Source organism: Mauremys mutica, chromosome 4 (genome assembly GCF_020497125.1).
Source record: "Mauremys mutica isolate MM-2020 ecotype Southern chromosome 4, ASM2049712v1, whole genome shotgun sequence".
NCBI classification, from domain to species: Eukaryota; Metazoa; Chordata; order Testudines; family Geoemydidae; genus Mauremys; species Mauremys mutica.
This window is the reverse complement of record NC_059075.1, coordinates 122,454,807-122,482,378: the sequence shown is the minus strand read 5'-3', so window position 1 is coordinate 122,482,378 and position 27,572 is coordinate 122,454,807. Positions and strand designations below refer to the sequence as shown.

General features: G+C 55.4%; 1 protein-coding gene across 3 annotated transcripts in view; it reads right to left on the bottom strand.

The window, feature by feature from the left end:
* Positions 1 to 22,395: 22,395 nt before the first annotated feature.
* Positions 22,396 to 27,572, bottom strand: part of CLCF1 (cardiotrophin like cytokine factor 1) — a 50,904-nt gene continuing 45,727 nt past the window's right edge. For 2 of the 3 annotated variants that reach the window (XM_045013671.1, XM_045013672.1), the window contains exon 3: positions 22,398 to 24,300. In XM_045013671.1, coding sequence (XP_044869606.1) covers positions 23,797 to 24,300 — 504 coding nt within the window. In that variant the 3' untranslated portion in view covers positions 22,398 to 23,796. Of the gene's footprint in view, positions 24,301 to 27,572 lie in introns of all 3 variants that reach the window. The other variant, XM_045013670.1, reaches the window with a different exon arrangement.

The window sequence follows — 27,572 nt, the reverse complement described above, 5'->3', positions numbered from 1 at the left end:
CGCTGAGCCCGCCAGCGTTGCTCTAATTCTCCTCCCCTCTCAGGCTTGCAGCGCCGATTAGAGCAGACTTAGGGCTTGGCTACACTTACAAATTTGCAGCGCTGCAGCAGGGTGTGAAAACACACCCTCTGCAGCGCTGCAAATTGCGGCGCTACAAAGCGCCAGTGTAGTCAAAGCCCCAGCGCTGGGAGCTGCGCTCCCAGCGCTGTCCGTTATTCCCCACAGGGAGCTGGAGTACGGACAGCGCTGGGAGAGTTTTCTCCCAGCGCTGGCGCTTTGATTACACTTAGCGCTTCAAAGCGCTGCCGCGGCAGCGCTTTGAAATGCAAGTGTAGCCAAAGCCTTAAGGGGGCTGTGTGCTCAGCGGAGGAGGCAGAGTGGAGGTAATCAGGGGCGGGGAGCGGTTCCCCTGTGCGCCCCCCCTCCCGTTACTGCGGGTGACCCTCCCCCTGCCCCAGCTCACCTCCACTCCACCTCCTCGCCTGAGAGGACTTTTAGGGGCCCTCAACCATTAGGCGCCCTAGGTGGCCGCCTAGTTTGCCTAAATGGTTGCACCGACCCCGTGGATACCACCAGCCACCCTGTTAGCTGGAGCCTCATAGACCCCTTTGGTGCCATGGCTTATGGCTACACCCTGCCCCAGCACCATAGGTGCGGCTCCATGCAGGTGCTCAGCACCACGACAACCAAGTGGACACAAGCACGAGGTTGCCATATCTTTGGACATGTGGCCCTAGACAACCTCCCTATACAGAGGCTGCAGGAGAGCCAGGGCTTCCAGCGCCAGCCCAGCCTGTGCCATCATTATCCACACCCCAGAGACAGGGACAACTCCTGCCTGAGCCCCCTGACCCAGCACCAGCCACCACCTTCCCCTCCCCAGCAACCTCCATTGGGCAGGGCTGAGGCCCAACAGGGTGGCCAGGAAAATCCAGGGCTCTGCATTGGGCCCCATCTCTCCAGCACCTCTCTGTAACATAGCACATACCAGCTTCTTGGCGGGAGGGGATGGGGGCGGGGGGAACCAAATTCATGCTCCATTTGAGTCAATATCGGGGGATTCTTAAAATTGTAAACTTCATGGTTCTAGATATTTAAATCTGAAATTTCACAGCCCAGGGCATTCGCCCAAAGACTCACCCATTGGGCTACCCGCTGGCTGATGCCTACCACCCAAACTATGGAGGAGGTTATGGACCTGGTGAGGGTATGGGTCCGAAGAAATCAGCTGGCCCAGGTGGCAGAGGCTGTCCGGCTAACAGAGGAATATGTTGAGGCTGAAGGGCCCAAGCGGGTGATGAAGCCCAGTAAAGGGGCCAGGTAAACAGCCCACTGGATCCTGCTCCCAAGAGGGGGTCAGACCCGGGGCCCGCCCGCAGTCAAGAACTGACCTCTTGGCAGTGCGGACATCCGGGCCATAAGAAGCAGGACTGCCCACAAATGGAGTGTGGTCTGGCAGACTTTTGTGGGTGGCCTAGGGGATGCAGGAGAGCAGAGGACAACCCCTGGCTATGGTACCAGTGTAGCTGGGAGGGAAGCCCGGAAGGGGGTGGTAGACTCCGTCTCCACCCGCTCACTGGTACTGAAGGGATGAGTTAAGCTGTGCTGGGTGATTCCAGGGGCAACCGTGGCCCTACGGTGCATCCATGGGGATACCCGGAGATGTCAACTGGCCCAGGTACCTTTGAAGGTCCATGGGCACTTCTGGTGGCAGCGGGTAGGGTTGGTATAGAACTTGCCCTATTCGATCCTACTGGGAGGTGATTGTGGACCCCCGTCGGGCAACGCCCAGAGCCGGGACAGGGAGCCGGAGGAAGGAGACCAGGGCTACCTAACTGAGAGAACAGAAGGGGGTGAGGAGAGGGTCGAACCCTAATTAGGGAAGGGAACCCCCCTCTCTCCTGCGGTGCTGGGGGAAGGGGGGGACATGGGACAGAAAACTCCCAGACAACAAGCCGAGCCCCTTAAGGAGTGTTGGCTATGTGGGAATAATGGACCTGCCGGGCAGGAGTGCCAAGAGTGTGGCTCTCAGGAGCCCAGGGTAGACAAGGACTGGGGGGCCCAGTAATTGAACCCAGATGCTGGCGGACCAGGTCTGTGCAGGGCCAGATTAAGAACTTTAGAGGCCCTAAGCACTGAAAAGATTATGGTGCCCCCCATATGTAATTCAAAATAAAAACAATACTATACTGTAAAATAAAATTTTATTTTTTGAAATGACACAAAACTTACATGTATGATGAAATTAAAATAGCTTCTTTCTAGATTTTCTGATTGCAAAAATTCTGGATACGTTCATCGAAGCTGACTCAATGAAGCATGTCCGCTTCCATACACAATAGGGAAAGTGAATCAAGATTGTTCTGACACATTGTTATTCTCTGAGGGTTTTTTATTCTTTTCAGCTGAGAAAAAGAGCATTCTGCGGAGCAGTTAGTAATCATTAATGTTAGAAAAATACGTAGTGTGATCTCTACATTTGGAAATGCACATTGTATTCCGTCTTTCAATATTTGTGTCATGAAGATCAATGTGACTGAATTTCATTTTTCCTGTTTCATTAAACTTTGCGCGCCTATAACAGTGGAACTGCCGTACTTCTCCACAGAGATTCATGTTCAAGTCAACAGGGTAAGAGTCAACTAGCTTTTGGGAACCTTGTGAATATTGACAAAGAGTCCTGTGGCACCTTATAGACTAACAGACATATTGGAGCATAAGCTTTCATGGGTGAATACCCACTTCATCAGACGCATGCGTATTCACCCACAAAAGCTTATGCTCCAATACATCTGTTAGTCTATAAGGTGCCACAGGACTCTGTCGCTTTTTACAGATCCAGACTAACACGGCTACCCCTCTGATACTTGTGAATATTGTTCATCAGATAAGCCCATATCATTTAGAAAAGAAAATCTACTTGATACTTCTTTGTACACTTCACCTCTCCTGTTCATATGAGATTCACGTGTATCAATTATAGCGTAGTAAGTCTTGCCCACATGCTCTGGGTTTAACTGATCGCCGGAGGTCAGACTAGATGATCATAATGGTCCCTTCTGACCTTAAAGTCTATGAGTCTATGAGTCTACAAGTAAATACGTGAAATTTGTCTCTAGGATTCAATGCTGTTTCTGTTGCACTGCTATCATTTGCTTGTTTTTTCCTGATTTGCTTGCGGGACTGGGCTTCTTTGTAGTAGTATCAGGCAAGATATCTTTTGATATGTCTTCAAATCTTTCAAAATCATTCCTCAAGTGGTAAGTGGTCTGCTAATGATTGACAGAGGTCTGCACATGTTTTCAAATCCAATTCTTTTTCTTGGAGAGCTTGACTTGTGTGGTAAAAGTGTTGTAAAATTTCATTCCACATGGCCAACATGAATACAAAATATAGTTCTTGCATCTTGTTGGCAATGTTTTCTGCCTCTCGTATAGTTTCTCCCTTTTGTGATTGGTCTTCAGCTACACTTTCTAATGCAGTGGTCCTCAACGTGGTGCCCGCTGGGGCATCTATGTGCGCCCGAGTACTGTCCGGAGGACGAGCATCCGCCGAAATGCTGCCGAGAAGCAGCGTCATCCAGAGGTGTCGCCGCCAAAATGCCGCTGATTTTCGGCGGCATTTTGGCGGTGACGCCTCTGGATGACGCTGCTTGTCGGCGTCATTTTGGCGGCAATGCCTATTGACGTTACCGCTTCTCAGCGGGATTTTGGCGGATGCTCATCCGCCGGCCATGGTCCTCGGTGGCTCATCATCCGGCGCCCGCCAGACGAAAAAGGTTGGGGACCACTGTTCTAATGCATCATCAATATTTGAGTAGGACTCCAGAATTGCACTTGTTGCCACTGCATGTGCCTCCCAGTGAGTATTAGAAAGAGAAAAAAGTATAAAGTAACTGGACTGTTAAGAAAAACCTTACTGCCACCAGACAACAATCAACACCATTGTGGCCAACAAGACTGAAAGAGTGTGCAGCACATGGTATGAATACAGCATATTTGTTCTGTTCTAAAAGCTTCTTCTGCATTCCTTGATAATGCCCTGACATGTTGGCAGCATTGACATAAGACTGACCTCTGCACTTTGAGAAATCTATTTTGCAAACTTGGCACAGATAATACAGTACTTGATTTGCCATTTCTTCACCAGTGTGGCTTTTCAAATTGAGGAATGTTATAAATCGTTCAACTGGTTTTCCATCTGTGGGAGAGACAGATCTTAGTACAGTACTCAATTGATCAATATGTGAAAGATCAGGTGTAGAGTCGACAGATAAACTGAAGTACCCAGCAGTACTTATTTCATCCACAATAGCTGAACGAAGTTTGTCACTCATTAGACCAATGAGTTCATCACATATTGTCTTGGATAAGTATGATGGGTTACCTTTGCCAGCATTCCCATATTTTGAGATATGGCCGCTAAAAATGGGTCAAATTGAGCCACAAGCTCCAACAATCCCAAGAAATTTCCATTCTGCGATGATCCAAATGTGTCATTTGATTCCCGGAAAGGCAGACCACGTTCACCTAATGTTTGAATAACAGCTATAACATGCTGCAAGATATGTTGCCAGTATTCACGCTCCCCTTTAATTTGTAAAAGCAGCAAAGAGTCTTGTGGCACCTTATAGACTAACAGACGGACAAGACTCTTTGCTGCTTTTACAGATCCAGACTAACACGGTTACCCCTCTGATACTTGACCCCTTTAATTTGTTCTTCCAATTTTTGTGTCAATCCAAAGCCCTGTCTTCGATTTAAATATGTCAACATTGAATCTCTGTGAGTAATGCTATTTTCATGTTGTACAATTAAAACAGTATTCCGCCAGTCACTAAATCCACCTACAGCAAACTAGGATTTTAAAGGTTTATGCGCAAAAAATTTGCAAACAAAACAGTACACAGACCCTGTTGATGGTGAATACAGTAGCCATTCTCGAGTGTATTTCTCAGCATTCGCTTTCATGCCGAAAAATATTTTTTGTGGACAATATCTTATTTGTTTGCCATTGGTAAAAGTCCAACGTAATTTCTCAAATGGCCCAGTGTGGTGTTGACAGTTATTTGGTCCACAATCTATCCAGTAAGCTACATCATCGGTACTGAAATCAACCCACATACCAGGATCTTTTCTCCTATTATTTACAGCATGAGCAGGTTCAGTCTCTGACACATCCACACCTTCTAGAACTATAACAATGTCTGTTTTACCACCAGGAGTAGGATGATCAGTTACAGTCTCTGATTTCCTCACATTATTTCGATCTACGTTAGTAGGACACCCCCCTGGTTTAGGTGGGGATAAGTAATAAAAAGAGAACAGTGGGAAGGGGAAGAGTGTGTAGTGGAGTGTAAGAAAGTCTAACAAAGTTCTGATTTTTCCCATGATGACTACTTTGATGCTTTTTTGAAATATCAAATAATTTTTTTTAAATCTCTTTTTTTTGGTGCCCCCTGCTTTGCTGGTGCCCTAAATACATGCTTAATCTGCCTATTGGGTAATCCAAAGCCCAGGGTCTGTGGTCTCTGCCGGGCCAAGCAGGGCCGGTGCAATCATTTAGGCAAACTAGGCGGCCATCTAGGGCTGCTGTGGAGAGGGGTGGGGTTAGCTTCCACAGGTGGGGCTCCCCGGGCTGGGTTAGCTGCCATGGAGGGGGGACTTTCAAGGGGGGGTAGCTGCTGTGAGGGGGGGGTGTCCCTGGGTGGGTGAGGGGGGGTTAGCTGCCATGGGGGAGGGGCTCCTCAGGTGGGAGGGATGGGTGGGTGTGGTTAGCTGCCATGGGCGGGGCAGTGGGTGGGGTTAGTGGGGGTGGTGCAAGGTGGAAGTTTCGCCTAGAGGGCGAAGCTTCCTTGAACCAGCCCTGGAGCCAAGGGGCATGCAGGGGTGGCCTGTCTCTACCAGGGATGTGGGGAAGGACCTGTAAAACCCAGGGAGGGCCCACGGGAGTCCCCAGTGGGGACACAGGCACTCCCACTGAGGAGCAGATTTGTCTGCCCAAGGAGGGGCAGGGACAGGGTGAGCCTGGTGGCTCTTTGAAGGGGGCAGATGTGTGGCAGGGCAGAGGTAAAAACCTCTTTAAAGCCCTGCCAAAATGCTAGCTGCAGTCTGCTCGCTGACAGCTGAGCTGAGCCACCAGAGGCTATATAAACCCTGAAAAAACCTCAGAGGAGGCTAGAAAGGGAGGAGACAGGAGGGTAGTATTGCTGTTGCCTTACCAAAGGGGGAAGCCTCTGGGACAGGAGACCCTGGGGAGGGTCTGGGAGAAGCACTAGCTGTTGGGAGACCAGGGAACTGCACAAACGTAAATAAAGACACTTGGGTGGTCCAGCAAAGGAAGGCATGGAAGGCTCTTTATTATACCAGCCTAAACACAGGGTGCAGGAACAAAAGTGGGAGAGTCAGCAAAGAACCCTGTGACACTCCCCTACAGTCAGCCATCTCAAAGTGCCTTAAACCTCTGAGTAGTGGGACTGGAGCCACAGAGGGGCAGGGCTGGGGGCTCCCCGGCTGGGGAATCCTACCACATACTGAGCGCCAGCTACTAATCCCAGTCAGGATGGGGAAGGATGGATCTTTCTCTTCCACTGCATAGGCCACTTCCTGGGCCAGGTCAGACTCACCTCTGGGATTCTCCCTTGGTGGCAGGAAGCTCTGTGGCTGATGGCTGGGAACCCAACTCTGAAGGGAGCACCATCGCCAGCAGCAGCACTCAAGTGACCATGGCCACCACCAGCAGCACAGAAGTAAGTAAGAATGGCAATACCATATCATGCCACCCTTACTTCTGCACTGCTGCCAGCAGTGGCGATGCCTTCAGAGATCATAGAATCTCAGGGTTGGAAGAGACCTCAGGAGGTCATCTAGTCCAACCCCCTGCTCAAAGCAGGACCAAACCCAACTAAATCATCCCAGCCAGGGCTTTGTCAAGCCTGACCTTAAAAACCTCTCAGGAAGGAGATTCCACCACCTCCCTAGGTAACCCATTCCAGTTCTTCACCACCCTACTAGTGAAAAAGTTTTTCCTAATATCCAACCTAAACCTCCCCCTCTGCAACTTGAGACCATTACTCCTTGTTCTGTCATCTTCTACCACTGAGAACAGTCTAGATCCATCCTCTTTGGAACTCCCTTTCAGGTAGTTGAAAGCAGCTATCAAATCCCCCCTCATTCTTCTCTTCTGCAGGCTAAACAATCCCAGTTCCCTCAGCCTAGCCTCATAAGTCATGTGTTCCAGCCCCCTAATCATTTTTGTTGCCCTCCGCTGGACTCTCTCCAATTTATCCACATCCTTCATGTAGTGGGGGGCCCAAAACTGGACACAGTACTCCAGATGAGGCCTCACCAGTGCTGAATAGAGGGGAATGATCACATCCCTCGATCTGCTGGAAATGCCCCTACTTATACAACCCAAAATGCCATTAGCCTTCTTGGCAACAAGGGCACGCTGTTGACTCATATTCAGCTTGTCGTCCACTGTAACCCCTAGGTCCTTTTCTGCAGAACTGCTTCCTAGAGGGCTGGTCCCCACCTCCCCATGCTGTGCTGCCCAATGCAACAGTCTGGGAGCTGACCTTGTTCATGAAGACAGAGGCAAAAAAAGCACTGAGTACATTAGCTTTTTCCACATCCTCTGTCACTAGGTTGCCTCCCTCATTCAGTAAGGGGCCTATGCTTTCCTTGACTTTCTTCTTGTTGTTAAGAGTAACAAGAAGGATTTCTTCAGGTATGTTAGCATCTCTTGCTAGCTGCAGCTCCAAGTGTGATTTGGCCTTCCTGATTTCACTCCTGCATGCCTGAGAAATATTTTTATACTCTTCCCTGGTCATTTGTCCAAGCTTCTACTTCTTGTAAGCTTCTTTTTCGTGTTTAAGATCAGCAAGGATTTCACTGTTAAGCCAAGCTGGTCACCTGCCATATTTACTATTCTTTCTACACATCGGGATTTTTTTTCCTGCAACCTCAATAAGGATTCTTTATAATACAGCCAGCTCTCCTGGCAGGGGCAGCTCCAGGCCCCAGCACGCCAAGCGCGTGCTTGGGGCAGCAAGCCGCGGGGGGCGCTCTGCCGGCACCACAAGGGCAGCAGGCAGGCTGCCTCCGGCAGTTTGCCTGCAGAGGGTCCGCTGGTCCCGCGGCTTCAGAGGACCTCCTGCAGGCATGCCTGCAGAGGGTCCGCTGGTCCCGCGGCTTCAGAGGACCTCCCGCAGGCACGCCTGCAGAGGGTCCGCTGGTCCCGCGGCTTCAGAGGACCTCCCGCAGGCACGCCTGCAGAGGGTCCGCTGGTCCCGCGGCTTCAGAGGACCTCCCGCAGGCACGCCTGCAGAGGGTCCGCTGGTCCCGCGGCTTCAGAGGACCTCCCGCACCGAAGCCACAGGACCAGCGGACCCTCCGCAGGCAAACCGCTGGAGGCAGCCTGCCTGCCATGCTTAGGGCGGCAAAAATCTCTAGAGCCGCCCTTGTCTCCTGGACTCCTTTCCCCCTCATGTTATTTTCCCAGGGGATCCTGCCCATCAGCTCCCTGAGGGAGTCAAAGTCTGCTTTTCTGAAATCCAGGGTCCGTATTCTGCTGCTCTCCTTTCTTCCTTGTATCAGGATCCTGAACTCGACCATCTCATGGTCACTGCCGCCCAGGTTCCCAGCCACTTTTGCTTCCCCTACTAACTCTTCTCTGTTTGTGAGCAGCAGGTCAAGAAGAGCTCTGCCCCTAGTTGGTTCCTCCAGCACTTGGACCAGGGAATTGTCCCCTACACTTTCCAAAAAACTTCCTGGATTGTCTGTGCACCGCTGTATTGCTCTCCCAGTAGATATCAGGGTGATTAAAGTCTCCCATGAGAACCAGGGTGCAATCAAAGCAAGCATATCTATCACACTGAGGAGATTTTAACTTCAAGACTCCTTATAAGAAATGGCAAGGGAGGTGGAAAAGTTTTTGCTGTTTTTAACATTAAACAGACAGCTAGTGCTGTTTTTAAAATTATTGTGAAGAACAAGTTTAAGCTTTGTTGTAAGGTGCGTTGTTTGCCTGGACTGCTCAAGACCTGAATGCTTGTGTAGGGGGAACTCTTTCAGTAGGCCTTTTAAATACCTTCATGCTGTTTCACATCTGATACTACTTGATGAAACATAGGAGCCTTGATACAGGCTCAGAAGGTGAGATCTTGGAAGAGTGTTGCCATTTTCATAATGTAATAAAAATACTGTAGTGATAAATAGTGTGTAATAAGCATGTAATAAAAACAAATTTTATATTCCCACAATCACCACTTTTATAATTTATACTCAGGTAAAGGAGAAAATCTCTGGAAATATTCATTTTTAGGAGGGGGTTCATGAGACTTGACAATTTAGTGAAAGGGGTCCACAGGTTGTTAGACTTTGGGAACCACTGCTCTAGGGGGCACTGTCTCAGATCCAGCCTCAGGGCGGGGGACAGGCTAGCTTGGAGGTGGGGGAAGGGAGGGAATGGGACACAGGGCCTTTTCCCACTAACCCACATGATGGCAGTGCTGCCTACTGTCCCTTCTCATTACAATTGAGTGTCTCATTTCCCTTCCTGATAGAGACCCCCGCCCCCATCCCAAAAATGCCCCAGGGTATCTACTCTGCTCCTCCCTGGGTCCTCCATGAGGAGTGGAGGTCTGAACAGGCTGTGGACAGGGAAGGTTCCTCTCCATCCTGGGCCAGGTGCAACATGGTGCAAAGATGGGGGGAGCACAGCCTCTCGCTGCCCAAGTCCTGCCAGGGCTGATGGCTGACTGAAGGAGTGCCTGGTCCTGAGGGGGCACAGGTGTGACCCCATTGGTGGCACAGAAGCCATTTGCATCAGGGTTTCCTGGCAGAGGCAGGGGGCCCTGTACAGGAGCTGAAGAGGGATTTCCCTCCCCATGGCTGACCCCACTCGATGGCTACACTCCCTAGTCCCTGCAGGGTCTCTGAGGAAGGCTGGGCTGAGCGCCAATCCCACTGAGATTCTGCTGGTGGCAACAGGGCCCCAGTGCCCCAGGCCCTGCTTGGGGAATAGCAGGGCCAGGCCTTGGGAATATCAGTGCCATGCTAGCCAATGCCCCCACCTCTCAGGCTGCCCCTTTCCCTGCCACACCCCCCCATGAGACCACTTGGCACAGGCACACACTGACCAGATCTCAGGGATGGAGGTAGGTGAAGTAGCAGGATGCTTCCAGCTGGATCTCCTTAGCCTCCATGATGTTCCTGGAGGCCTCATACACCCCATTCTGGAGCCCTGCAGGGGGCAGCAACGGGCCGTGAGCAGTGTGGAAAGGGACTGAACGGTGGTGAGGAAAGGGCCTAGATAGATAGAAAGAAGCCCAGCCTGGCACAGGGGATGGAAGGTGCAAGAGTCTGAGCTGCCAACCGCCCCCCCCCCCCCATTCTTGGCCCTCGGGGAAGAGAAGGTTGTTAACTTTCTAATTGCACAAAACCAAATACCCTAGCCCCGCCCCTTCTCAGAGGCCCTGCCCATGCTCTGCCCCTACCCAAAGGCCCCCCCCCACCCCCCACTCACTACATTCCCCCTCCCTCCATGGCTCACTCTCCTCTACCCTCACTCACTTTCACTGGGCTGCGGCAGCAGGTTGGGATGTGGGAGGGGGTGAGGGCTCTGGGTTAAGGGGTTTATGGTGCAGGAGGGGACTCCAGGTTTGGGCTGAGAGATTTGGGAGTGTGAGAGGGGGCTGTGGGTGAGGCAGGGGGTTGGGGTGCAGGACAGGGTGAGGGCTCTGGGGTGGGGCCAGGGATGAGGGGTTCAGGGTGTGGGAGGACGCTCTGGCCTGGGGCATGGAGTTTTGGTGCAGGGGTGTGAGGACTCTGGGCTGGGGGTGCAAGCTCTGGGGTGGGGCCAGAGATGAGGGGTTTGGGGTTCAGGAGGTGGCTCCAGGTTTGGGGGAGCCTCAGGGTTGGGGCACAGGCTTACCTCTGGCAGCTCCCGGTCAGCAGCGCAGCAGGGCTAATGCAGAGTCCCTGCCTGTCGTGGGTCTGTACTGTGCCCTGGAAGCGACCAGCAGGTCTGAGTCCTAGACGGGGAGGCCAGGAGGCTCCGCATGCTGCTCTTGCCGAGAGGCACCGACCCCCAGCTCCCAGTGAGCAGTTCCCAGCCAATGGGAGTGTGGAGCTAGTGCTCAGGACAGGGGCAGCATGTGGAGCCACGTGGCCCCCCACCTAGGACCCAGACCTGCTGGCAACTTCTGGGGTGCAGAGCGATGCCAGGACAGGTAGGGACTAGCCTGCCTTCACCCAGCAGCACTGCCAACTGGACTTTTAATGGCCTGGTCAGCAGTGCTGACCAGAGCTGCCAGGGTCCCTTTTTGACCAGGTGTTCCAGTTGAAAACTGGACACCATAAGGGAAGAGAATGTGGTCAGGTGAGCTGATCCCAGCCCAGCCCTGGCATATGTTCCTGCCCCCCATAGAGCTGGCAGCCTGAGAGGAGATGAGGGCTTTGGGGCTGGCACAGTAGGGTGGAATCCTAGGGTTGGGCCCAGACAGGACATATATGCTCAGTCACTGTGGGGGTCTCCCCAATGTTGTGGGGCCCATGTTACCATAAATGCAGAAGGCCTGGCCCCAGTTGATGGCCCTGCTGAGCAAGGCCCGGTAGGCACCCAGGTCCCAGTAGAACGATGCATATGTGGTGGTATAGAAATCAGGGTCATCTGATGCCACCTGCTGGAGGAGACATGGAGCAGAGTGAGGAACTCCCAATGGAATGACTGATCTGCCTGTCCCCCACCCCCACACTGAACCAGCCTGGCCCCTGCCTTGGGGCCCCCTAGAGGGGAAGGGCTCCATGTCCCATTCCCAAGCCCCTGAGCCAGCCTGGCCTCTGTCTTGGGGTCCTTCCTCTTTAGGGGGCCCCCAAATCCCAATTTTCCCTTCTGAGCCAACCTGGCCCCTGGAGTCCCCACCCCCTGAAGAGAGCCAGGCTCCCCAGGTGCACCGTGGTGGCTTAGGGCCAGCACCTTTCTGTGCGGCTGGGTAAGGCAGCTTTGAACTCACAACTTTGTCAGGAGCCTCCCAGTGTTTATTGGGGAGGTTTCCAGCATCTTATGATCTTTTGCACATTGGGGGAGATTTTTCTTATTTCTCCAACATGTCAGCCCCATTGGCAGTGATGGGAGAGGGTGGCCACCACAGGCTGCCCTTAGTCAAAATGGCCACCACCTCACAATGAGTTCAGAGGACTAAGGCCAGGGAAGACGGCTGCCCCAGGCTCTGAGGACCAGAGACAGTGGGCAGGGGTATGTGGGGAGTAGCAAGGAGAGGGGATGTGGGGGGACACTAGGGATCAGTGTGAGGGGCAGGGAGGGGGAAGGTATGTGGAGGGGGTGAGTGTTGAGGGGAGACACCGGGCAGGGCGTACATGTGGGAAAGTTGTGGGGCCTACCTCCCCCATCCCCAGGTTTACTCTCCTGATTTTGGGATCTGACCTTTGAGTTGTGTCCCCTGGCCTAGTATTGCAGGGGAGACCCTGAGCGCAGAGGAGGGGGGGAAAAAGGGGCTGCTGACCCCCCCCACACACACACTTGACCCCTGTGATGGCATGGAATCATGGAGGGAGCCAGAGCTACCCTGGTCTTTGGCTGGCACGGAGCCTGCCCATGCAGTGACTGGCTGGCATAGCACCCACCTGTGCTGTAAATTGGCTGATATGGAGCCTACCTGCCCTATGATTGGCTAGGGAGGTCCTGCTGGCTTTGCTGGGTGAGCTGCAGGAATTGGTTTGGACTTTGAGAGACAGAAGGAGCAAGTGGAGAGGGGACAGTTGGGAGAGCAGCCAGCACCTGGGGGGAGGTGCCTGCCTCCCCAGCCCAATCTTTAGCCCATCTCCCAGGGAAGACAGAGACCTTCCCTGCTCTCTGTTCCATCCTGATGGGTCTCTCCCTTGGGGGTTGCTCCAGCCTCTTATCCCTGAGCAAATGAACCTTAACAGAGTCTGTGCCTGGCCCAGAGCCGGGCACAGCAATGTTCCTGCAGCTGCAAGGCACGATCGGGCATTTTCCCTGGTCATAGATGGAGGGGTCCCCAGGGAAATGCAAAAACACTCAGAATGCACCAGGGTTGGGGGCAGAGTGAGACTATGAGAGCATTGCCCCCCCCCAAGCTCTGCTAATGCCCTTCAGCCCCAGCCCTGGGCTCCCCAGCTCCAGCTCCTACTAGTGTTGTGGGCACTAGTCTGGATCTGGCTCCCTGACTGTGGCCTGGCCTTTGGCCGGTGTATTCTTCCTATCATCAATTATTGTCTGTGCAGCACCTGGCACTACTGGTGCTAACTAGAACCTGACCTGTCACCCACTGGGATTCCCTCTCCAACTTCAACATCCCACCATGTCTGAGGCCCACCTGAATGTGGTGGTGGATTCAGGTGCTTCCTTTGAGCTCATGGACTTGGATTTTGTGCAATCCTTCACATATGGTCCCCATGCAGCAAAAAAGCTCTTCAGACTTGGTGGAGTCTGTTGATGGATGACTCCTTATCAGGCCTGGTTACTCACCAGACTGCCCCTGGGAGGTCACCGCCCTCTAGGGTCATCAAGAAACCTCTAATCTGGGCTCATCCAAACCACAAACTCTCTACTTATCCTCAGCATGCTGCCCACAAACAGCATATCCATTGGTACTGTCAGGAGTCTTGTTTCCCATAACCAACTCATTGGCCAGAAGCCATCTGCACCTCTGTCTACCTTCTCAGAGAATCCAAAAGCCATTAGCTTGCATGGAATCTCAGCACCCTCCACATCTCCTATCACCTCAGTGATATCTGCTAAATACCAAGAATTCATGAACATGTTCAATAAGAAGATTGTGGACACCTTTCTGCCCCATCATAGTTACAACTGCCCCATTGACCCTCAGCCAGGAGCAGAGATCCCTTTTGGCCACATCTACTCTGTCTCTGAGCCTGAGCTATAGGCACTCTGGAGCTACCTTCAAGAGAACCTTCAAAAGGGTTTCATCCATCCATCCACATCTCACCAATCTTCTTGGTAAAGAAGATGGATGGATCCCTGTGTGGACTATAGGGTGCTAAACAAGGTCACCATCCAGAATCAGTAACCCCTTAACCTTGTCATTGAGCTTTTTGAATGACTTTGTTCCACCAAGGACTTCATGAAGTTGGACCTCTGTGGAGTTTATAATCTAGCTTGGTTTAGGAAGGTAGATGAGTGGAAGACCACCTTCTGTACCTGATACAGACATTAGTACCTAGTTATGCCATTTGGCCTGTGCAATGCTCTGGTGACCTTCCAGCAATGATATCTTCAGGGACATGCTAGACCATTTTGTACTTATCTGCAATGATGATAGCCTCATATTTTGGGGAGACCAGGCCCTTCACAATCATTGTGTATGCAGAGTCCTAGAGAGAATCTGTCAGAACCCTCTGTATACTAAACCTGAGAGGTACAAGGTTGACCAAGATATAGCTGAATTCTTTGGGTATATCATCCCAAGGAGCAAACCATTGACTCATGCAAGATGATAGCCATATCCGACTGGATTGCACCAAAAGACACCATGGGATACAGCAATTTCTGGGCTTTGCCAATTTCTACAGTTGATTCATTAAGGTGTTTTCTAGCGTATGGCTGCCCTTCTGCATGAGGGAGCCCAGTTCACATGGTCTCCAGAAGCCCAATCCACCTTCAAGCAACTAAAATAGAGATTCATTTCAGTACTCATCCTGATCCCACAAAACCATTTACAGCAAAGGCTGACACAGCAAATTTTACACTGGGCATGGTGTGTTATCCCAGCCAGCAGGCCCTCCCCCAACCATGGCTGACTGCACCGCTGTGCCTTCTCACATAAAAGCTAACCCAGGCAGAGAGGAAGTTGTTAGCCATCAAGGCAGCCATTGAGGAATAATGACATTGACTAGAGGGGGCCAGACTCCTAGTCCAGATCCTTACAGATCACAAGAACCTGGAATATACCTGGACAGCCAAGCACCTTAACCGTCAGATCCAATGCCTCTTCTTTGCCCAGTTCAGTTTTATAGTCACCTATTGTCTGAGGGACAGAGACAGAAAGGCTAACACACTGTCCCGTAAGGAGGAATAACTTGACTCTGCCAGGGGAACGCCTTCCACAGTTCTTAAGGCATCCAATTTTGTTAATGGGACAATAGACAGCAACCTGATATTTTCCGTCTGTTTCTTGCTGTCTGCTGACCCATTCACCCGTCAAATCCGTCCTGCCTTGGCTGGTACCAGTACCCAACCCATTGCCAAGTTCAGATTACAGGAGGACATCCTCTACCACAAAGGCCGTGTTTATGTCCCAGAGGAACAACTTCAGTTGCAGGTCCTGAGTTTACGCTGTGATACATGTCTCGTTGGTCCCTTCCACCACTTCAAGACCTGAAATTTGGTGTCAAAGATTTTCTAGTGGCTGGATGTGTCTATCTCTGTCAAAAAGGATAGAAGATCTGCCCTCTGACTCTGACCCTCAGCTCCATTTCCTGGCTCCCGCTCCAACCATTAGGAATGACTCTTGCACCAACTACTAAGCCAGATCACCCCTATCCCAGGGCAACTGGACCCTCGATCTCAGTTACTCCATGTCTGTGCAGCACCTGGCACAACGGGGTCCCAACTTCAGTGACTCCATGTCAGGGCCATGCCTGACATGATGGGTCCCCAACCTCAGTGACTGTCTGAGCACCACCTGGTAGTCCAACCTCAGTGACTGTCTGAGCAGGGCCTGGTAGTCCAACCTCAGTGACTGTCTGAGCAGGGCCTGGCACAGACTCCTCCCCTTCGGCTTAGGGGATGGCCTGGGGGGGGTCAGTCTGACTTGACCCTAGAGGGATGTGCCCTCTGGAAGGGGAGGCTCCCAGCATAGACAGCCCCTGCTCCCCTTCAGCGTTAGTGTCCCTCTCCCCTGATGCCAGAGCTACTCAATGACAACTGCAGCTTTGAGGGTGACAGACAAAGCTGATACTACCCAGGCACCCAGACCCACTCTTTCCCCAGCACCTCCTGGCCAGCCCGCCTGGGGATCCCTACCTTCTGGGTCCTCCGGGACTCCCTGACCTATGGCTACATGAGAACTGTGCTGCTGGGCTGAGTCGAGCCATCCTGAGCCCCCTGCACTGCCTGGACTTCCCTGGGTCCTGTACACTGGTGATGATGGCAGGGGCCTCTCTGCCCCACAGGGACTAGATGACATGACCAACTCCAAGGGGGAGGGGGGACAGCAGTGCTTGCACACCATGTAACATTGGGGAATGGAAGAAGGGGTGTCCTGTATCCAAAAGATGCTAAGCCCTCCTCTCCCCAAAGCACAGCACCTGCTACTGAGCCCCTGCCCCCCACAACACAGCCCCCTTCACTGCTCCTCATAGCACAGCACCCCCTACTGAGCCTCTGCCTCGCTCCCCACAGCATAGCACCTGCTACTGAGCCCCTGCCCCCCACAGCATAGTGCCCCCTACTGAGCCCCTGCCCCGCTCCCTACAGCCAGAGGTGAAAGTAAGCCGGTATGGTATGGTATGGTACAGCGTACTGGCAAGAGCCGGAACGCCGTGCCAAACTGGACCAGCTTCTCCGGTGGTGATTTAAAGGCCCAGGGCTCTAGACATGTTTAAAGCACCACCCAAGCTGCTCTGCTGGAGCTCCAGCGGCACTTCAAAGGGCCCAGGGTCCCCACAGTGGCCAGAGCCCTGCCGCCGCTACCCCAGTGGTGGCAGTGCTCCAGCAGTGATTTAAAGGGCCTGGGGGGCCCCACAGTGTCAGGAGCCCCAGGCCCTTTAAATCTCCACCCAAGTCCAGCTGCCAGAGCCCTGGCAGCCAGGCTCAGGCAGGGATTTATGGGGCCTGGGGCTCCCCGCAGCAGCCAGAGCCCTGCCACTGCTACCTCAGTGGCGGCAGGGCTCCAGAGGTGATTTAAAGGGCCTGGAGCCCTGGGCTCTTTAATTCACCCCTGAGCCCCAGGGCTCCCAGCCACTTCTGCAGCTGGTAGCTCCAGGGTGATTTAAAGGCCTGAGGCTCCCAGCCACAGCTGGAGCCCCAGGGCCTTTAAATCTTGAAAGGCCCCACCTCTTCCAGTTGAGGCCACGCCCATGCTCAGGACTCCAGCGTACTGGTAAATCCTTTAAGTTACTTTCACCCCTGCCTACAGCGTAGTGCCCCCCACTGAGCCCCCTGCCCCTCTCCCCACAACACAGGGTCCCCCACTGAGCCTTTCCAACCCACCCCCTGCAGAGTGAAGTGTGTGTGAGGTGGACAGTTTAGCATCAGCTCTTTACAGTGCCCCCTACTGACCTGGTGCTGCTTCTCCTTCTGCCCCAGAGGCGCCCCTCACATCCTACCCCCGCAGTGGGGCAGGGGCTCAGCTACACACTCAAGACTAAACTCAGTGCTGGAAGGGCCCCACTGCCCCTGGGCAGGTGAGTGGGGGGAAGGAGCAGAGCAAGTGCTACTGGGTGGGGGGCACATGGCAGGGCCTGGGGACAGCCTGGGAGCATGCTGGGCTCCCTCTGTGCTAGGGAATACCTTCCCTAGAGAGAATGGAGCACCAACAGAACGGGGTGGGGGCAGGGGGAAGCCCAGGGCTGGGCTAGCGGGGGATGGAGGGAGGGGCTGCAGGGCAGGATTGAGGGGCACAGGCAGAGCTGTGGGGGAGCTCAGAGCTGGGCTAGCGGGGGATGGAGGGAGGGGCTGCAGGGCAGGATTGAGGGGCACAGGCAGAGCTGTGGGGGAGCTCAGGGCTGGGCTAGCAGGGGATGGAGGGAGGGGCTGCAGGGCAGGATTGAGGGGCACAGGCAGAGCTGTGGGGGAGCTCAGGGCTGGGCTAGCGGGGGATGGAGGGAGGGGCTGCAGCAGGGCGCGAGGGAGGGGCATCGGTAGAGCTTGGGGGTAGCCCAGGGCTGGGCTAGTAGGAGGCTGCAGGTCGGGGGCACAGGGCTGAGGGTTTCCTGGGGATATCTGCGCGGGCGAGGCGCGTTATCCCATCTGGCCACCGGGTGTCACTGTTACTTCCAGGATTCGTAGCTCTCTGGCCGGGAGGAAGCGGACGGCTCGGAGTTAACCCCCTCCCCGCCGAGGGCCTTGCTGCCGCCTCCATACTGGACCCGCCGGGGTTGAGAGGGCGGGGCGCCAGTGGCTGATTAGCTGGATTGGTTCTGGGGCGCTGCTTTCTGTGACTCCTTGTCCGCATGTCTCTCCAAGGCCTGCTGCAAATACAAGAGCCCCTCACCCCCACAGGACAGGGGAAACTGAGGCACAAGGCTGGCAGTGATGCCCCAAGATCACATGGGGCCCTCCCAAACCTGGTCACCAGTCATGGGTTCCCCCTTGGCCCATGTAGCCTTCCCCCCATCATCAGTCAAGTATCAGGGGCAGGGGCGGCTCTAGAAATTCCGCCGCCCCAAGCAGGGCGGCGTGCCGCGCCGCTCGCGCCGCCCTTCCCCGGTCCCGCGGCCAGGGCAGAAGTGCCTGCGGACGGTCCCGTGGTCCCGCGGCTCCGGTGGAGCATCCGCAGGCATGCCTGCGGGAGCTCCGTCCGAGCTGCGGGACCAGCGCACCCGCCGCAGTTATCCCTGCGGGAGCTCAAGCGGAGCCGCGGGAAGAGGGGACCCTCCGCAGTCATGTCTGCGGCAGGTCCGCTCGTCCCAGGGCTCCGGTGGACCTCCCGCAGGCATGACTGCAGAAGGTCCGCCGGAGCCAAATGCCGCCCTGCCAGGACAATGCCGCCCCATGCGCCTGCTTGGCGTGCTGGGGTCTGGAGCCGGCCCTGATCAGGGGGTAGCCATGTTAGTTGGTATCTGCATCTGAAGGGGGGTGGGGGTTCAACCCACGAAAGCTTATGCCCATATCGTCAGTGTTGTTCTGGCTCCATGCCCCATTCTTTCACAGCTCTAGACTTTGCTGCACTGTTAACTCTGAAGCCTAGTGATTCCAGATTAAATGCCTGTATTGTTAACACTTTCATAGCTGATCATTTACAAGTCTAGCTGATGTGTGCCATATCCTCCCCATCACCAAACTGCCCCCCATCTCGGGCACTGAGAGCCCCAACTGCCCCCCCCCAATCACTGCAAAGTCATGTGCTCATTTCAGAGCTCTCTTATGTGGGCAGTTTAGGGATTTCAGTATAAAGAGGATGGCATATTAGGGCAGCACCCAGAGTCCCCAGCTCTGCACAAACACACAGAGAGGCCCCATCCTGAAAAAACAGTTCACACAGTGAAATCTATCCCAGTTCTAATCTCTCTGTTGCTCCTCGCCCAGTGCTGAGATGCAGCCCCCTCTGGGGAGAGGTGCAAGAACGGTTTATACAGGAATCTTTTGCCAACCACTACGATACAGTCCTCTGTGGGATGGGGCACAGAGGCTGTTTATACAGGTATCCCTCACTCAGTGCTGAGATGCAGCTGCCTCTGGGGAGGGCCCCAGCATCTGTTCTACACCTGCTGATTATTTTAAGACCAGAAGCGATGGCGAATGAGCGCAGCCAACTGAGGAAAGCAGGGCGACTGAAGGAGGTACAATGGATGAACCAGAAGGGGTAGGGGAATGGGGCCCTGGGTCTGATGCCATAGAAACTGGGTGGTCTCCTTCCTAGGGTTAGCCTACCCTGAGCCCCCTTAGCTTCGGGGCTGTGCAGAGCTTGTGGTCTGGGGGGCACAGTGACTCACTTGGGAGCTTGGCCTTCCCTCCCGCCCCCCATCCCTGACCCAGGGCAGCCTCAGCTTTGTCCCCTGCCAGGAACAGGGAGGGAATCGGGGCTGAGTCAGTCGGATTCCGGGAGCGCTGGCTCCAGGGAGACAAAGGGAAGCAGCAGGGGGCACTGACCCCAGCCCCAGTCTGCCTCTGTTGGGGGTGAGGCATCCAACATGGCACTGAGTCACCACCAGCCCCCAGGGCCGCCTCCCCCCCCCAGCTCTGCTGGTGCCCCTCAATCCCAAACTGCTGCCCCCCTGCCCCACATGGGGTAGCGAGGGGCTGGGACAGAGAGACAAAAACTCCTAGGGGGAGCCATGAGAGGGTCACCCAGCTCAGCCAGGACTCCCCACTCTCCCCAGCCTTCACAGGGGTCTGATATCCCAGCACCCCTCTCCCCTTCCAGGGGCATTCGGAGGGTGCCAGGCTGGAGGCCCTACTCTGAGCCCATTGCTGACCAAGAGAAGGGGGTAGTGGGCTTGAACAGCACACACAGACACACCCAGCTATGCCAGCCCCTCAACCCTGATCCACAGCCCCTGCCAGCCCAGCCCTGGGCTCCCTGCACCAGGTGTGAATTATGCCAGGCTGCAGTGTGTGTATGTGCTGCATTCCTCCCCCCGCCCAAAGCTATATTTAGGGGCTCCCCCCCATTGATTTGCTGCAGTTGCTGGGTGAATTTACAAGGCATGAAGGCAGCCCTGAGGCTCCACATGCAGAGCGAACCCAGCCAGCGAGAAGGGGAGAGGCTGGGGACCTGCCCCAGACACTAACTCAAGTGAAAATGAGCAAGAGCCACAATTCTGTATGTCAACCTCATGGGACGTGTCAGGGTGTGGATGCAGGGATATGTCACAGTGCAGGACTCACCCCTGTGGTGCCTCCTGCTGGTCATCTCAGGGAATTAGCATTTCCAGCCTCCAGAGTGCCTTCTGCAGGCCGGTGTCCTGCTGCCACTAGCCCCTGTGTCCCTCCCAGGACCCCACTTCCCCTTGCCTTTGGGGTGCTGCCCCCTGGCAATACCCCTGCAGTCTCAGGGTCTTCCCACCCAGGGGAACCCCCTTCTATCCCCACCTTGCCTCAGTCATGGGCTACTGCCAGTCACCATCTAACCTCACTCACCTGGGAAGACTGGTGTAAAAGCCACTCATCATAGGCAAGGGGCATTTGGATCTGCTACCTCTGCCTACTTGTGGGCTACCCACTGCAACCCCCATACCTACTTGGCCTTCCACTAGGCTGCAGCTTAGGGGGTTTCCAGGCCAGAGCTCCCTCGGCCTTCTCCCAGCCCTGCTCCACTCCAGATACCTTCTCTCAGCTCCCTGCAGCCAGGTCCCTCCTTCTCAGTTAGACTCTTTCTACCTCTGGCTTCCCTGGCCTTTATAGGGCCAGCTGGGTCTGTTTGGGGCATGGCCCCAGCCGCGGCTGCTTCCCAATCAGCCCAGCTTTTCCCCCTGCCCCAGCCCTCTCCAGGGCTGTTTTAAGCCCTTCCAGGCAGGAGTGGGTGAACACCCCACTACAGGATGGATGGAGGGGTATATGGGGACAGATGAAGGGACGTATTGGGGGAGGGATGGAGGGATGTGTATGGGGACAGATGGAGGAATGTATTGGGGGATGGATGGAGGGGTGTATTGGGGGATGGATGGATGGAGGGATGTGTATGGGGATGGATGGAGGGATGTGTACATGGGTGGGTGGATGCCTAGATGGATGGGTGTGTAGGGGCTGGCTAGATTAGGTCCAGAAGCAGGGAGTTAGGGGGCTAGCAGGTGTTTTGTCCCCATAATCCCCGTCATATTGAACTCCTTGGTGAGTTCTACACTGGTAGGAGATGCCCAATGGGCCTGAACCTCCCACTTATCCTCAGAGCAGGTGCAGCAGTGTCAGCTCCCCCAACTATGACATTTTATTTATGAAGCAGAGGAGTGGGTCTAGTGGGTAGAGCTGCAGAGGCAGGGTGGGGTGGGGTGAGCGCCAGCACACCTGGGTTCTATTCTTGGCTTTGCTTTTAACTGGCTGTGACAGAGCCCTATGCCCTCCCTGTTCCTCAGTTTCCCCCTTGGACATAAGGAGCCTGCTGTCAGACACACATGGGGAGGGCTTGTTCCCTGTCAGACATGTCATGTTGTACAGGTAGGAGCTGCCAGGATGGGCAAAGGGGCCTGGGACTCGCCTTTCCATCCAGCCCCACCCCTGCATCCATCTCAGGGCCACTCCCTACATTACTGTTCCATGCTGATGAGCCGTCTCCCCCACACACACACACACACACCCTGTCACATTCTCTTTCCCCACCCCTAGTGCCCCAGCCATGTTGTCACTCTTCCCCCTCCCCCCTCCTGCATGCTCTCCTGCCTGCCCAGTTCTCCTTGACCCTACAGGTAATGCCCCTCCCTCAGGTCCCCATTTCTTTCCCTTCCTGCCAGGAAACCCCCATCTTTACCCCCAAAGCCTCAGGATGGCCAACCGTCCAGGAGAGTGTGTGTGTGACACAGCACATGGTGCTGGTGTGGGGGGCAGATCAGGACCTGGATCAGGGGCAGGGGCCTGGGGAACGGATGGGGTGGGGGTGGATTGGGGTTGTATTTACATGGGTTAGGGATCTGGGGTGGCTGCTTAGTTTGTGGTAGAATCTGGGGCAGCTGATTGGGGTGCGGTGAACACTAGCAGGCCAGTGAGCTCTCAGCCAGTCCCAACCCAAGGTGCCAGTGAGCCAAGCTCATGGAGGAAGCCTTTTATTTGTTAATACAAGAATAGAAATTCTGCAATAAATACCATCTAATAAATAACATTTCCAAATAAATAAATATTAATATAGATAAACCAAGAAAAACACAACCCGACAGGGGGAATGTGGGGGGGGGGGTAAGAAGGGTGGGGTGACAGGCCCTTAACCCTGATCCCACACCTGGACCATGGGCAGGGGGCTGGGCAGCAGGGCCTATGCCAGGTAAAGAGCCCCCACATCTGCCCAAATGCTACGTCGGCGACAATGTAAACTTTAAGGAAATGCTCCATGTGTCATGGTACGAAAGGGCGGAGGGATAGTGCCCCACGCCTTCCTGGTTTAGCTCCCCTGCTTTCCTGGCCCTCATGGGTGTTTTGTCAGGAGATGGGGCCAAAAGATGCAGCAGCATTGCCATTGGAGAAATGCTGGAGGTCCGCTTTCAAACCCTGCCCCTAGTTTGGACCCCAACCTTTCCTCTTCCAAACCCTGCCCCTTCCTGGTTTAGATCTCCAGACTTTCCTGTTCTCCCCTTGATCCTTCCTATTTCTAATGCGTCTTGCCCCACGATGTTGCAGTGTCATGGGGTGAGATTGCCCCATTCATAGGTGTGACTGGAGGGCTGGCACTGGCATTGCTCACCTCAGCTCCTGCCCCCAGGCATGAGGAAAGCGATGCATGTAGGGCAGAACTGGAAGCACCCAAGGAGACATGGAGGCCAGGCTGCAGGCCAGTGTCAGGGGCTCTGAACCTGAGGAAAGGCTGGATGAGTCCAGGTCTCTGTGCATGAGAGGAGGGGTGGGGGATTGCAGCAGGGGATGGGGACGCAGAGGAAGAATTGGATCAAACCAGAGGTACAGAGTATGATGCAGCAAGAGACAAAACCAGACAAGGCTTAGGGCTGCCCATGGTAAATAGACAGTGCTGACTGTTGCCCAGAGCACATGGGGGTGGGGTTTATTGTTGCTCTGGGTGAACTGGGATGGGCTTATTGCTGTCCAGATCTGGGGGTGGGGTTTAGTGCTGCTCTGGGCTGTATTGGGAGAATGAGGGTCATTTCCCTGTTTTGGAAAGCAAATAGGTCCCTTGCTGGAGAATAAGGAAAAAGCAGGGGCAGGAGGGCACAGAGAGGGAGGGAGAAGGATGGGGACATGCTGCATGGCATCACAGATGGGGAGGAGGCTGGAAACCATGGAAGGGAGAGAGAGGGGTAAGGGGTGGGAGGCACAGTGGAGCCTGGGTTTGGAGGTGCGGAAGATCTGAGGGGAGGTGGAAGTCAGAGGCCCCTTATCTCGAGGCACAGCATGATGAGTGGGGTGGGAGTGGGCAGATGCCCCGCACCTTGAGGCACAGCGTGGTGATGGGATGTGGGGGGGCAGGGGTCAGAAACCCCGCATCTCGAGGCGCAGCATGAGGGCAGCAGGCGGCACCTTCTTCTTGAGGCGGTTGAAGTCCTTGGCGGAGCGCCACAGCCAGGTCTGCAGCTCCTTGAGCAGCCAGAAGTCATCCATCTTCTTGAGGAAGTCATTGTGGGGGCTCGTGGCGCCTGGCCCCTGGGCCCAGGTGGGGTTGGCACTGCCCAGCGGGCTGGGCAGCGGGTAGCCCAGCGAGGACATGACGCTGGCAATGCTCACCACCAGGCCCTGCAGGCTGGTGCAGAAGTGGCCCAGGTTCTTGCGCAGCTCAGCCTTGGCCACCTGCCCATCCATGCTGCGCAGGTAGCACAGCAGGTGCGTGTAGGCCCGGTAATTGGCTGCCAGCCGGGCATTGTCATTCAGGCTGCGCCACAACTCAAAGTCCACAGTGGCACTGGGCACCATCTCAGCCCTTGTCATCCGGGGAGGGTTGAAGTCTGGCTCATTGAAGGGTGGGCCAAGGTAATTCAGCTGCAGTGGGCGAGAGAGGGGAGAGAGGGCATTAGATTTACCCAGACAGAACTCAATGTGACCCTCGGACACTCCTGCCAGGGTCAGGCCTGACCCAAGGATGGCCAGAGACTCTGAGGGGATCAGCATGTGGACGCCCCAGCTGCCACTCGGCCCTCCTAAGTGGCCCCAAGGAGATGTTCAGCAGAGGAGGCACGGGAACAAGTCCCTCCTGGGAGAGCCTGGGGGTAAAGGGGAGGCACTGGAAAGGGCCAGTGATATTCAAGAGCCCTACAGCTCAGCCCTGTCCACTGCTGGAAGGAGACCTTCAGTCATGGGGCACAGTGCAGCTGGGTGATGCTGGGAGTGACCGGGGGCATGTGTGGCCCTTAGCCCAGGCCCTGCAGCTTCGGGATGGAGTGCTGCCTGGGGGGAGCACACGGTGAGTAGGTCTGAATCGGTTTCTCTCCCAGGGCCACGGGCTCCCTAAACCCCTCAGCTGCTGGTGGCTTCTAGCCCAGGAGGGCATGGCTCCTTCTCCTGGTGTAACTGGCTGCCAAGTAGGTGCCTCTGGTGCGGAAGGGAAGGGGGGCCTGTCCCCGGCCAGGAGCAGGGGACGGGAGGCCGGGGTCTCAGTGGACTATGGCTCTGGAGTGAATGCCATGAGGATCACAGGCTTTGGCCCATGCACCAAAGGGCCAGTGCCAGTCCATGCATGAAAGAGGATGTGGGGGAGATAAAGGCCTGTGGGATTAGAGCCCTGCAGCCAGAGGGTATGGCCAACCAAGGCAGGGGCACGGAGCTGGGGAACCCCTGTCAGGGGAAGGGGTGGGAACATTGGCACCAAAATGCCATGAGGCGGGGGAAGCACTGCTGGGCCTTGGGGGTGGTAAGTCTCAGGGACTGTGCCCCCTGGGAAGGGCTGCTTCTGCCTCATCATGAGCTGTGGAATTTCCTGTGCCCCCTGGCGCAGGCGAGGACACTTCAGAGCACGGCGGGCGGCTCTCAGGAATTCCTCCAGGGATGATGGAGGGAGGGGGGCCCTGTCTCGCAGGTGAGGCCCTAATGACGGGGCTAGGAAGCGGCAGGAGGAACCAGCTGTCAGCCCCAGGGATGAGGTAATTTACGGGCTGCTGAGTGGGGAAGTGGAGGTGAACCAAGGCCATCGGAGTGCGGTGTTGCTGGAGACGGGGGTCCAGGTGTGCCCCCCACAGACACTGAAAGTGGGGGGGGGCAAGGGGTGTGTTCTCCACCTAAGTCTATGCACAGGATGGAGGACAATGCCGGGCTGGGGAAACTAGTCAGCCCCAGCACCCTCCCTCGTCGCATGCAGACACACACTGACCCCACCCCCATCATGCAGACACATGCTGACCCTGCTTCCCCCACGAAGACACACACTGACTCCTCACAGAAATGCTGACCTCCTCGCCCCACAGACATATGCTACCCCCCCACCCCATGCAGACACACGCTGACCCCTCACAGAAACGCTGATGCCCCAACCAACAGACACACGCTGACCCCCCCACCCCACACAGACACACGCTGACCCCCCACCCCATGCAGACACACGCTGACCCCCCCTTGCCCCACGCAGACACACACTGACCCTCCACCCCATGCAGACACACGCTGACCCTCCTCGCCCCACACACACACACACTGACCCTCCACCCCACGCAGACACACACTGACCTCCACAAACACATTCTCGCATGTATATTTCACACGTGTGCACATTCTCATGCCCAGGTACTCCCACACGCCATACACACATGCAGTGACACACACTCCCACATGCATGCCCATTATCTCACACACATACATAACACACATACCAATTTTCACACCCATGCACATCCTGCATACCTGCGTATTATCACCCCCCACATCTGAACAGTGACACACACATGCCCACACTCACCCTCATACAGACACCCCGCCCACACTCACACTGACATATATGCACACCAACACATACCCACATGCACCCCCCCACACAGTCACACGTGCAGCCCCAGATGTGCGCACCCCCCCACACACATGCCCATTTTCACCCTCAACACATGTGCTCATTCTCTCTCACATGCTTGCTAACATGCCTCCACACATGCAAATTCCCATATCCATCCTCCAAACTGCTACTCCCCTGCCTCCCCACACCCAGGGATTCCCCGTCCCCCAGGACGGCATGGGGAGCAGCCCCCGCAGCAGGGGAGCCCTAGCAGGCGTCCAGGGAGAATCAAGGAGGTGTGTCAATGCCGCGGGTGGGGCGGTGCGGGCATCTGAACAATCTGACAAGCTCAGGAGATGAATTAATTTCCTCAGTGTTGCCCGGAGGCGACTGGAGACGTCTCTCCCCATCCGTTGCGCAAGCCTAAGCGGAAGCTGGTGGGGGCGCAGGGACAAGGTGAGCACCCTAGAGTGGGGGAGGGGACGGGAGCAGAGGGGGAGACGTACACAGAGGCGGGGGGCAGACACAGAGTGAGTTGGAGTGAAAGCGGAGAGACTGAAGAGCACTAACATGCACTGACATGTGAACATGGAAGCAGGGAGCATGCCTCACTCATGTGACCAGAGGGAGAGAGGTGAAACAGAGACACAAGCTGGATTTCCCCCTGCTGAGTGCCCTCCAACCCTACCCCATGACCCTAGAAGAAAGGAGAGGTCTAGCAAAGGCCAAGGACATCTCCAGGGTGCAGGCAGCTGACAAGGGATGTCATAGGGTCAGGTCCTACACTGTGGCTGCCGAGAACTCAGACAGCCCTAGACTTTAAGGCCAGAAGGGGCCACTGAGATCATCTAGTCCAGAGGTGGACAAACTACGGCCACATCCAGCCCGCAGGACCCTCCTGCCCAGCCCCTGAGCTCCTGGCCAGGGAGGCTAGTCCCCGGCCCCTCCCCTGCTGTTCCCCCTCCCCCGCAGCCTCAGCTCACTGCCCTGCTGGTGCAATGCTCTGGGTGGTGGGGCTATGAACTCCTGGGGCAGCGCAGCTGCAGAGCTGGGGCCTGACCCAGTGCTCTCTGCTGCGCGGTGGCATGGCTGGCTCCAGCCAGGCAGCGCAGCTGTAGTGCCGCCAGCCACCAGTGCTCCAGCGTGGTAAGGGGGCGGGGTGGATAGAGGGCAGGGAAGTTTGGGGGTGGTGGTCAGGGGGCGGGGGTGTGGATAGGGGTCAGGGCAGTCAGAGGACAGGGAACAGGGAGATTGGATGGGGCAGGGTCCGGGGGGGGGGCAGTCAGGAATGAGAGGAGGGGTTGGATGGGGCGGTGGGGGGCAGTCAGGGGCAGGG